This window comes from Babylonia areolata, chromosome 11 (assembly GCF_041734735.1).
Source record: "Babylonia areolata isolate BAREFJ2019XMU chromosome 11, ASM4173473v1, whole genome shotgun sequence".
NCBI lineage: Eukaryota > Metazoa > Mollusca > Gastropoda > Neogastropoda > Buccinidae > Babylonia > Babylonia areolata.
In genome coordinates this window covers 3,478,249-3,490,748 of record NC_134886.1, presented here as the reverse complement: position 1 = coordinate 3,490,748, position 12,500 = coordinate 3,478,249, and the positions used below count along the sequence as shown (strand labels likewise).

At 39.0% G+C, this 12,500-nt stretch overlaps 1 protein-coding gene across 1 annotated transcript; it reads right to left on the bottom strand.

Annotated features, from left to right (window-relative positions):
• Positions 1-5,413: 5,413 nt before the first annotated feature.
• Positions 5,414-7,934, bottom strand: LOC143287775 (uncharacterized). Its single transcript, XM_076596059.1, has 3 exons — positions 7,834-7,934; positions 7,317-7,499; positions 5,414-5,548 (listed from the first exon to the last, which is right to left on the bottom strand). The coding sequence occupies exons 1-3, from the start codon at positions 7,932-7,934 to the stop codon at positions 5,449-5,451; spliced, it is 384 nt and encodes a 127-aa protein (XP_076452174.1). The 3' UTR covers positions 5,414-5,448.
• Between the last annotated feature and the right edge of the window lie 4,566 nt (positions 7,935-12,500).

The following is a 12,500-nucleotide window of genomic DNA, read 5'->3' as shown; positions in this document are numbered from 1 at the left end:
TAAACTTTTCAAAATAATAGTTTGAATTTGTATTGTGTATTGTTTCTAAGCTTGTAATGTGATTTTAATTGATGTAATAAGCTTTTGAATTTGTACTAAGTCCAACTTTGTGATTCGGTTGTTCCTCCCCTAGGTAATTTTTTTTCTTAACACACACACACACAATCATTCAACACCCACATCTGTTCAGTGTTGTTTATTTTTTTTCCTTTGGAAAAAGCAGCGATTACATACATGATTTGAATGACAAAACACTGGGTAATGCGGCTTTACAGCAAAGCTCACAGATAATGTTGGAGTCAGTTGTGTGGGGAGGATATGTTAGCGGTTTGTTTTAAAGCCAGTCCATTCCTTTCAATAACATAACCCCACAATTAGCCCAACATTCTCGTTGAGCTTTGCTGCATGACAATGTTCTTCCTCTGCAATTATACAGGCCAAAGCCTAGATCAAGACCTGCCAACATCTTTGGTCCACTTTTGAATTCACAAGCATATTATTCAAACTGCCCGCATCAACTTTAAATACTCCACAATGTGCAGTCGTTTTAGAAAGCTGCAGCATGTATACTCAGGTGCCAGCCCACGTGAGCCATTTCTAAAGTACAAGCAAGGCGGTGAAAGCAGAACGCGAATACAATCATCCAAGTCATAAGGATGAAATGTTTAGTGCAAGGATACATTTTCACATGTAAACAAAGCCTGATCTTGATGCCCTACTGGAAGTTTTCAAACTTTTTTTTTTTTTTTTGGACAAAGCACCACAATCTGGCTGACCTTGTTCATTTCGACTTGTTTTGGTCAATGACACACTGTAGAAACCAATTTCAATTACACCAGCACCAGGACAGTGCTTTATTTCAGACATAAAGGATACTAGCAAACCTTTGAAAAAGAATCGTAAACTGAAACAACTTTGTGGCACTTTGATGCGGTGGCTCAGCATGGCCGACACCTCTTGAGTCATGCTGCAAATCGAGCTACCATTTCAGAAAGCAACAGCATGTTTGGTTTCTGCAAACTTAAGTTTTTTTTTTAATTTTTTTTTTTTACGCTCATCACTGCAGATCCGTCTCTTGGTTTAAACAACGCGCAAAGTGGACCAAAGGTGTGGACATCAACATGGGAAAATTCAGACATAACCGCTGTTTGAAATGCAAGCCTAGTCACTGTATGAAAACTGACATGGGAATACAGACCTAGCCACTGGTTCAATACAAGCCTGTCACTATATGAAAACTGAACAACATGGAATACAAGCCTAGTCACTGTATGAAAACTGACATGGGGGAATACAGACCTAGCCACTGGTTCAATACAAGCCTAGTCACTATATGAAAACTGAACAACATGGAATACAAGCCTAGTCACTGTATGAAAACTGACATGGGGGAATACAGACCTAGCCACTGGTTCAATACAAGCCTAGTCACTATATGAAAACTAAAATTGAACAACATGGAATACAAGCCTAGTCACTGTATGAAAACTGGACATCAACATGGGGGAATACAAGCCTAGTCACTGTATGAAAACTGGACATCAACATGGGGGAATGACACCAAGTCACTGATGGAAACCCTATCAAACAAGCCTGGCAAATCCTGTAGCACTAAACCTCCGTGTTCCCCAAGCATCATCAAAGATGATCACATGTGTATACATACTGTGTGTGTGCTTGGACATGTGCAAGTACAGCGCCCACTAATCAATAACTGAAGTTCAGTTTCTCTAAGTATTTTTTACTAGTGTATTTTATGTTGCTGACCCAAATTTTTGGTTACAGTTGTCTCCCCAGTGCAGTTTGATTAAAGTTTGACAGCGTGATTTAAAACTTAGCAAAACGACTAAGACGCTTATCTGTCTATACAGTGTCCATGTGGGTCAGGGTTTGAATCACTCTCTTGCCCTTCTCCCAAGTTAGACTGGAAAATCGTGCATGCACTCAAGATACTGTCAAGAAGATATGGTGTAGCGCATATGGATTTGTCCAAACACACCGATGCCTCCTTCAGAAACCAAGACTGAAAAATGAAACTCAGAAGCGTCTGTCAAAGATCACAAGAACTGGAACATTTTTTAGATAAAGATTCAATTCATAAAACAGCCATAATCTGATGTAAGTGGAAAATGAATTTATGAATATCCACAGTTTTAAATAAATTAGATTTACTACACTTTGAAGATTTAAGATTTGTAAGGCTGCAGGCCCCAGTGAAAACTGGAGAATTTTTTTTTATCACCATTTTAACAATGTAGGCCTGTAGATTTTTTGGGCAGATTTCTTCCATGCTTTGATACAAATGTTTTCCCTGAAATTGCTGCAAATGGACTACTCTATCATTCCATAAGAAAGGTGACAAATAACACTAATATTTCTATAACTATTTCACTGTCTGATATTTGTAGAATGGTGTTTAGCGCAGTTATTTATCGTTGGTCTTCGGGTTAGGATGAGCATAATGTGACAGGTGAATATCAAGCTGTCTTAATTTGAACGAGGATATTAAACAATTGATCACATACATACCTCTCTGGCTCAATCTTAAGTTTTGTTTGAAAATGTTTTATTTCTAATTTCTATCAATTGGAATTGATCAAGTCCTCGTCTGGCAAAACAGGAAAACATTACAAATGTACTACGAGTGTGTACAAAGCAGTTAATAGAACCAGAAATTTCTAAAAGTACTATGACAAGATTAGGACATAAATCCCATATATTGTAAAATTAAAATTTTAGTGGCAAAGAAACTGGCCATCAAATACACAAACTTGTTTTTGCTCATTCACATTTGGACAAATACAGGAGTATCAACGAGTAGGTTATGAGAATACGTTTTTAAAACATTTTGTCAACGTTTAATGGACTGTTGATGGCAAAAGTGGGAAATCACACCCAGTCAAGTGATAGGCGTTTTTACAGAGCTATGTGACAAGTAAACAGTTATCTTTTGCTTAATATGGACAGACATGATTTATATCAACAAGTCTTACATTTATTAGGCATTAAACATTTATTTGGCACTTATAACAACAAGTCTTACATTTATTTTGTATTTGTACTTTGTATTTCTTTTTATCACAACGGGTTTCTCTGTGTGAAAATCGGGCAGCTCTCCCCAGGGAGAGTGCGTCGCTACACAAGAGCGCCACCCATTTTTTTGTATTTTTTCCTGCGTGCAGTTTTATTTGTTTTCCTATTTGGCACTTCTATCGACAAGTCTTCTATTTATTTGGCACTTACCGGTATATCAACAAGTCTCACATTTATTTGGCACTTACCGGTATATCAACAAGTCTCACATTTATTTGGCACTTACCGGTATATCAACAAGTCTCACATTTATTTGGCACTTACCGGTATATCAACAAGTCTCACATTTATTTGGCACTTACCGGTATATCAACAAGTCTCACATTTATTTGGCACTTACCGGTATATCAACAAGTCTTACATTTATTTAGCACTTACCGGTATAACAACAGGTCTTACATTTATTTAGCACTTACCGGTATATCAACAAGTCTCACATTTATTTGGCAACAGTCTCACATTTGTCACTTATATCAACAGGTCTTGCATTTATTTAGCACTTAATTTAAATCAACAGGTCTTCCATTTATTTGACAACAGTCTTACATTTATTTGGCACTTAATTTAAATCAACAAGTCTTACATTTATTTGGCAGCAGTCTTACATTTATTTGGCACTTAATTTAAATCTACAAGTCTTACATTTATCTGGCAACAGTCTTACATTTATTTGGCACTTTTATCAACAAGTCTTGCATTTATCTGGCAACAGTCTTACATTTATCTGGCACTTTTATCAACAAGTCTTGCATTTATCTGGCAACAGTCTTACATTTATCTGGCACTTTTATCAACAGGTCTTCCATTTATTTGACAACAGTCTTACATTTATTTGGCACTTTTATCAACAAGTCTTACATTTATCTGGCACTTTTATCAACAAGTCTTACATTTATCTGGCAGCAGTCTTACATTTATTTGGCACTTAATTTAAATCAACAAGTCTTACATTTATCTGGCAGCAGTCTTACATTTATTTGGCACTTAATTTAAATCAACAAGTCTTACATTTATTTGGCAACAGTCTTACATTTATTTGGCACTTAATTTAAATCAACAAGTCTTACATTTATTTGGCAACAGTCTTACATTTATTTGGCACTTAATTTAAATCAACAAGCCTTACATTTATTTGGCACACCTGGTATCTGAATGTGCAGGTACCGCTATTAAAAAAAGTACATCATTCAGTGGTTGTGCCCTTGTGCAAAGTGTCAAATGTTCATTTTGTTTTAAAGTGTCCTGTGTTGAATGATCTCAGCATAAAATGCATTTCAAATAATCATTATGAACGTCCAAACTTGTTTAATATCTTATTTATTGATACCATCATCTGATGGTGTGACACATGAACTTGCACTGTATTTACATAGAACTTTTAAGTCAAGACTTTGCTAATTTCTATACCTTAGTTGTGAAAATAGTTAAGTCACCGACAGTTGCGGTCACACGTACAGTGATACACTATTTTGTTATGAGATTGTATGGGGCCTACAGCCTGAAATGTATAAATCATCTGAATATCTGTTTACTGTCTATCTATGCTACACTGGACATAAGTGAGTTTGAAATGAATGAAATATTTCAAACTTCAAACTCTACGCATGCACCTGTGCACAGGGGACAAAACTCAATTTGTAAATGTTGCATTGCAGGTGTTGCGTTCGACAGGGTTTCCCTCAATGGACATAAGTGATCAACATGCTCTCCCTCCCCCCAAACCCTCCCCGCACACACCTCTCCAAGCAGGACTACATCACATACCTCAAGCTGGTGGTGTGTGTCCATCGAGATCGATGACCATCGTTGTCATCCAGCTGGGGGATGGGGGGAGGGTAGTGGTGGTGGTGGTGGGGGGGGGGGATGCTCATGAATCTATCTGTGAATGCGCAGATGGCTGAATAGTCCAATCTGCGCACGAAATGTTCGCTGACAGTTGGGGCAGACAAAGACAGGCATATCATTGTCAGGGAGCTTGTTTGCCCGTGACTTTCTGGCCTGCCTCTTCTGAACAGCTGCAGCAGTCCTGTTGGCCTCGCACAACTTGGCGCCTTTGTGCACAGCAGCGCGCCATTTGTCACGGTCCACTGCAGATTCCTCCCAGGAGTCAGGGTTGATATCAAACGCTTTCAGAGACTTTCAGAGTATCTCTGAAGCGCTTCTTTTGACCTCCGTGTGATCTCTTCCCTTGTTGCAGCTCGCCATAGAAGAGCCTTTTGGGCAGCCGATGGTCTGGCATGCGCGCCACGTGTCCAGCCCAGCGAAGCTGGGACTGCATCAGGATGGTGAAGATACTGGGAAGGGTGGCTTTTGCGAGCACCTCCGTGTCTGGGGTCCTGTCTTGCCACTTGATGTTCAGTAGTTACACCACCATTGATGAACTTGATGAACAGAAGCCATCAGTTGTCCTGTGAGGCCCAAGCTGCCTGCAGGATTCCACCACAAGACTGCTGACCTGAAACAAACACACACAACAGATCAGTTCATGACCAGTGACATGCTTCTCTCTCTCTGTGTGTGTCTGTGTGTGTGTGTGTGTGTGTGTGTGTGTGTGTGTGTCTGTGTCTGTGTGTGTGTGTGTGCGCCGTGGAAGCTGCGATACGTAGACTAGAAATGAGTGTGTGGAGGAGGGGGTAGAGGAGGCGCAGGGTAATTGTGTGTGTGTGTGTGTGTGTGTGTGTGTGTGTGTGTTGGAGCTCATGTACGTTTATATGTATTTGACTGTGCTTTCATATCTGTGAAACTGCATGTTTGGTGCATATCTGTTATGCATGTGTGGGTGTATGTGTGAATGTGTGTCTTCATGTTTTACATTTATTTGCTTATTTATCATCATTGTTGTCTTATTTATTTATTTATTTTATTTATTATTATTATTATTATTATTATTATCATTACTACTACTACTACCTTTTTATATTATAATTATTATTTATTTATTTATTTATGTAAGCTTATCTATTATTTATTCACTTTTTTTCTCAAGACCTGACTAAGCGCGTTGGGTTACGCTGCTGGTCAGGCATCTGCTTGGCAGATGTGGTGTAGCGTATATGGATTTGTCCAAACGCAGTGACGCCTCCTTGAGCTACTGAAACTGAAACTGTACACTTCTTCAGATCAGTCATGACCAATGACGTGCTTCTGTACACTTCAGTGTGCAGTATAGTAGGCTATGTTTATAATTATATTCAAATAATGTTTCTTAATTCTTTCTGTTTTTACATTAAGAATACTAGTTATTACCTGCAGTGTGTGGATGTATGTATGAAACGATGTATGTGATATTTTTTACATTTGTATCTTCGTAATATTTGTAGAGGCTGTTGTTGGCTTTTACAGTTATGGTCCCCATGTTGTTTACTTGTCTATGTTGTGATAATGCACCTGACCAAATTTCTCCAGCTGGAGATAATCAAGTTATTCTTATCTTATCTTCTGTACACTTCTTCAGATCAGTTCATGACCAATGACATGCTTCTGTTTACTCGCTTTCCATCATTACACATACAATTAAACTTGTCATTTTCCAATTAAACAGCTGTATGTCTCCAGTGCTACCCAACACACATCATCACCAAATGTAAATGGAAAAAAATTCAAAGGCACAAATAACAGACACTAAGTATGCCTTTAAAAATTAATTATTTGGTAATGAAAAAAAAAAAAATGAAAAAAAACATGGAGAGAGAGTTACTACTGTGCAGCACCACTCTTTAAAAAAAGAATTTGCCTGCAAATGTACTGGTTTTCCTATCAAAGTGGATTTTCCATACAGAGTTTTGCCAGGTACAGCCCTTTTGTTGCTGTGGGTTCTTTTACGTGCACTTCGTGCATGCTACACACAGGACCTTCCCTCAGTGTATCGTTTTATCCCAGTGAATAATGTTCAAACTGTCACGCTACGGCTGACAGATTGACAGACGGACGAACGATGACAAAAACTCGACAATGAATCTGTCAGCCCTCCGCACCAGTCGGAACAACCAGATCCCACTTGAAATGATAACATTTATTAAAAAAAAAAAACAAAAATAATATTTGGTATTTTTGAACACGAAATTCAATAACAAAACAATACTGACAACTACCCCTCTCACGCGATTACAACACACAAAAAATATAGTCTGCTGTGCTCAGCCTCTGCCGCCGCAGTCCAGAATACACCAGCGGTCAGGAATGGATGGGAGAAGGGAGATAGTAAGTTGGGGGACAGCACTTACCTCAACACAGCGACCAAGTCCTTCCAGCCGACGCTGTTGTCGTCGTCGCTGTTATCGTCGACGCGGTTGCGCCGCTGCCGCAGAACACTGCCAGTCCCGCACCATGCAGACCTCCCTCCAGCCCACAGCCACAACCAGCAGAGGAGTGGAACCGTCCAAACGGGCACAATGGAAGAAAAAAACCTAAGAATGTCAAAGTGTCAGTTCTGACTCTTGAAAGATTCTAGTCACACCCAACCTATCATCCCGCCCATCCAACCTGCCGTTATAATAATGTATTTAACTTTGACTCGATTTAATTTAATTTATTCCAAAATAAACATTATTAATATTTCTTCATGAACACAACCACAATGATGATAGGAACACATATATTCACGGCATCTCTTAATAACAAAATATGAACAGCTACAGCAAATTCAAACAAACATGCATTCACAGCCTCTGTCATTCCCTCCACCACCATTCCTGCAAGTCCAAACGACCAGCCGACCAAGGAAACATCACACACCCTCACCTCAGACAGGTTATGTGAAAAACATGGAACTGGTGTTCCAGCCGTTGCAACGCCCGCCGACAAATGACGACAACCTGCTGCTTCACCACAGCAGAAGACATGGGAAGATCAACTCCCAAAACCCCTAGTCGAAATGACTCTCACAACAGTTGACAGTGGAGTGCCCGAAATCTACAGGAACAAATCAAAAACCAAAACAACTCACAGACGCGAGTTGGTTCGCACGTGGGATTCGGGCCTAACGTGTTGCCAGCCTATCTGGCGGCTCACAGAAATAGGTCAGCTAAGGGGAGTCTCACATTCTGGATATGTCGACGCGTGACACAAACCACCACTTAGTCTAGAGTGGGAAAATACTGATGAGTGTATGATTCGATCCTGTGCACTGATTGTACTCTCACTTCCCAGGACTTGTTATACCAGGCCACCACTCCGCTCCACAAACAATTTGTTCACACAAAAAACAAGAAACACCAGTCAGTAAATTCATATTTCCATTGATCACGGCCTAACTCAGTGACTGGATGTGTCTCATGGTGTAGCACGTACATTAGAGCAGGTTTATAGAATCTTTGCAGCATGTATTCTATATCACAATGGGTTTTTTTAATTTTTTTTTTTATCACAATGCTTTGAATGACTGACCGCTTTAAAAGTGCTTTGTTTATGGCTGGGTTTGTCATAAGATAAGAAGATAAGAACAACTTTATTATCTCCAACTGGAGCAATTTGGTCAGGTGCATTATCACAACATAGACAAGTAAACAACATGGGGACCATAACTGTAAAAGTCAATAACAGCTTTTTACGAATATTACGAAGATACAAATGTAAAAATATCACATACACCGTTTCATACATACATCCACACACTGCAGGTAATAACTAGTATTCTTTAATGTAAAAACAGAAAGAATTAACATTATTTGAATATAATTATAAACATAGCCTACTATACTGCACATTGATTATAATAGATAAGATAAGAATAAAGATAAATTGCGGAAAACCGCAACCAGATAATCAGCACACACCCGCACCCCCCACCCCACCACAACAGTGCAGAAACCTCTTCCATCTGATGTTCCGACGTAACTAAGGAAGACGTGTAGGCAAACACTACGATCAAGTCACTGGAAGGCATAGAGGTATTAATGTGTGGGCTGTGGGCCCAGTCACAAGCTGGTAGTCATCAAGTTGTTCTTAGTTGAAGTAAGTGCAGACTAGAAATGAGTGTGTGGAGGAGGGGGCTAGAGGAGGTGCAGGGTAATGTGTGTGTGTGTGTGTGTGTGTGTGTGTGTGTGTGTGTGTGTGTTGGAGCTCATGTACGTTTATATGTATTTGACTGTGCTTTCATATCTGTGAAACTGCGTGTTTGGTGCATATCTGTTATGCATGTGTGGGTGTAGTATGTGTGAATGTGTGTCTTCAGGTTTAACATTTATTTGCTTATTTATCATCATTGTTGTCTTATTTATTTATTATTATCATTTTTTAAAATAATTATTTTCATTACTACTACCTTCTTTATATCATAATTATTATTTATTTATTTATTTAAGCTTATCTATAATTTTTTCACTTTTTTTTTCTTTTCTCAAGGCCTGACTAAGCGCGTTGGGTTACGCTGCTGGTCAGGCATCTGCTTGGCAGATGTGGTGTAGCGTATAATTATGGATTTGTCCGAACGCAGTGACGCCTCCTTCAGCTACTGAAACTGAAACTGAAAACTGAAGTGCGTGCGCCCCCATGTCACTCAGGTCTGTCGCATCTGTAGACAACGAGTGATGGTGGGATGATTTCTGCACTGGGAATGTTTGGCGTCAGCCTTGTCTCCCATCCCACGATGATGTCTGGATTTGTGACTTTCAAGGAGATTCCAGAATTTTGCTTTCTCTGGGCCTAGAAGTTGATCAAAGTGCACAGTTTCTGCTACCATTGCACAGCTGACTGGTGAGATGAGGTGTGGAATAATAATCATAATTATATTCTGCAAGAGAGATCAGCTAAAGAACTCTTTTTGTAAAAACAGCCGAATGGAATCAGCTGGAGGAAGGAGTTATGTGTGCCAGGGCAACCGCAGCATCTAAGGCTGACATCAAAAGTTCCCTGCCATTTACTGTTTTCCATCATTAACAGTAATGTTTTTTGTTGCTGTTTTTTGTTTGTTTGTTTTTTGCATGCGCTCTCTCAATTCTGTTGCGACGGCGGCCATATTGGCCCCTGTGACGTATTTATCCTGATCCTGATGTACCCACACTGAAAACAGGATGAGATGGCCAACACAGGCTGAAGAGGGGAAAGCACAGGAAGTGGGACGCTGCAAACTGCATGAATTATATTATCCTTCTGGAAGGATTACCCCTGCCCCCCCTCAATGAACGTGCAAGACAAAGTGATGAACAAAAGATTTAACGAAACTGAAACAGCATTATAAAATATCACTATAAATTCCGATGACACTGCCCCGCACTTCACATTCACTAGTGAACACATTTTCTGGAAGATATTGTACATAAAACGTTGAAAGAACTAGGGGGAAAAAGTGATAGTTTAGAAAACATATCAATAATTTGACCTTGTCAACATAACGAAAATAGAAACATTCTTACAGTAATAAAGGGGTTCACAAGGAAACGTTAGTGGCTGAAATACTTTAAGCATACTTAATAAATCCCCCAGTAACCATTATTTTTAAAAGTTATGTTTAAAATATTATCACAACAGAGGAAAACAATACAAGCCTGACTTTTTTAGCATTAACCCTCAAATCCAATAAACAAAATCAAACATATCGCATCTTAACAGAACAGGACAAATGAACAAAGGAACAGCACTTATAACAGCCAACTGACAAGTACAAACTACAACAGATAAGTTCAACAAGGCAACAGCGAACTCACCTGCCAACCGGGTACTACTACCCTGACGCTGGAAATAAAACAAAGACGAGATACGTCCAGCAGGGCACTCCCTCTGAGCTGGAGCACACAGTACATAGATACACACTTGAGGGTGCCAACTGGGCAAAAAGACCCAAACCCAAACGGACACGACCTTCCTCCAAGAAGGCCGCGGGCGAAAAGCCTAGAGAAGTGTCACTGACAGAACAGAGAACTCTGCTCAGCAGTGACACAAACACACAAACGAGACTCCCCGATTGCACGTAAAAAACGCACAACCGGGAGCTAACACACACTAAATGAATGCTCGAATGGGAGAGGGTAAATGGGGAAGGTAATGCACAAAACACTCCACACGAGATTGTCAGGAGTTGTGACACCAAGTGCAGCAGATTCTTCAACCATGAAGATGACTGCCTATCAACTATCATCACATACTCGCTAACAGTTAAACTTAAATCAGTCATTCCCCCTTAAAATGAACATGTACTTAAATCACTATCCTATTCATAACTCCTGTCAAAAACAATAACTAACACATTACTCTGAATCTGATTACTGTCACTATTTTGCATGACTGAATAATACTAATGACACCACAGTCCATGACTAATACAATCACAAAAATAGCTATATTCTGATATATTGACATTTCTTCCCCCTCCACTCCTCTGTCTGACAGAGGAATTGTCCATGCCTTCAGTTGTGAACACTGCTTATTCTGTCTTCAGGAACACTGCGGATATTGCCCAATAATCCATGACTAATTATTACTAGTATATCTTATGTGTAATGCTTACACTATACTCAATGATGAATACTACTACATTCTGAGGTAAAGTTCTATTTTAGCATCCTAAAATCAGCAACTTTTTTTACCAGCAATTTTTGTGCACAGATGAAACAATATTACCATTAGTAGATGTTGTAACCTATTTCCAGTGGTTTTAAACTCTATTTCAATGTTATTTTACTCAGTTTTGATGCAGATTCAGTTACTAATGTGCCATCATCTGGCTCTTTCCGCTTTGGTCCCGCAAACCATGAAAATATAAACAAACAACAAGGCGGCTTGGCGTTATGGGTCATTTCTGTGCCTGTACTGTGCCTATTTCTTGATTAGAAGGGTCAACTACAGGCTACATGTCATTTCTCATCTCTTCATTACAAAACACTCGAAAAATTCCGTTCAAATAAGTGCAATAATTTAGGATGCTAAAATAGGACATTACCATATTTCATGACCTTTTACTACTAAAAACATTCCATGACTAATTACTACTAACGACGCTATTTCATGATGAAATACTACTTGCACTATATTCCATGACTGGTTAATACAAGCAACAATTACCCATCTACACTATGTATTCAATCACTAAATAATTGTCCTACCAACAACAAAGCATTCCATGACATACGCTAACACAATGTACAATGATGAAATAGTGACACCTTTTTCCCATGACTAATCCAGTAATCAATACCAAAACCATTATTTCATGACTTATCAGTACTACATTATATTCCATGGGCAATTAATTTGAACATTGTTGAGTAACACTATATTCCATGACTTACCAATACTAACATTCTATTCAGTGAATAATTAACAGTAATATTATATTCTATTACTAATACTAACACTACTTGACTAAGTAATGCAATACTCCATTCCATCACATATTAACAAGATATTCCATGACTAAGTAATAATCAACACTATACGCGCAAATGACTGCATTACTACTGCACTGACGCTAT

Coding starts and splice junctions, on each gene's coding strand:
- LOC143287775 (XM_076596059.1), bottom strand. CDS start 7,934: ATGTCTTCTGCTGTGGTGAAGCAGCAGGTTGTCGTCATTTGTCGGCGG. Junction 7,500..7,833: donor TTTCACATAACCTGTCTGAG/GTGAGGGTGTGT, acceptor TGACATTCTTAG/GTTTTTTTCTTCCATTGTGC. Junction 5,549..7,316: donor GACTTGGTCGCTGTGTTGAG/GTAAGTGCTGTC, acceptor TGTTTGTTTCAG/GTCAGCAGTCTTGTGGTGGA.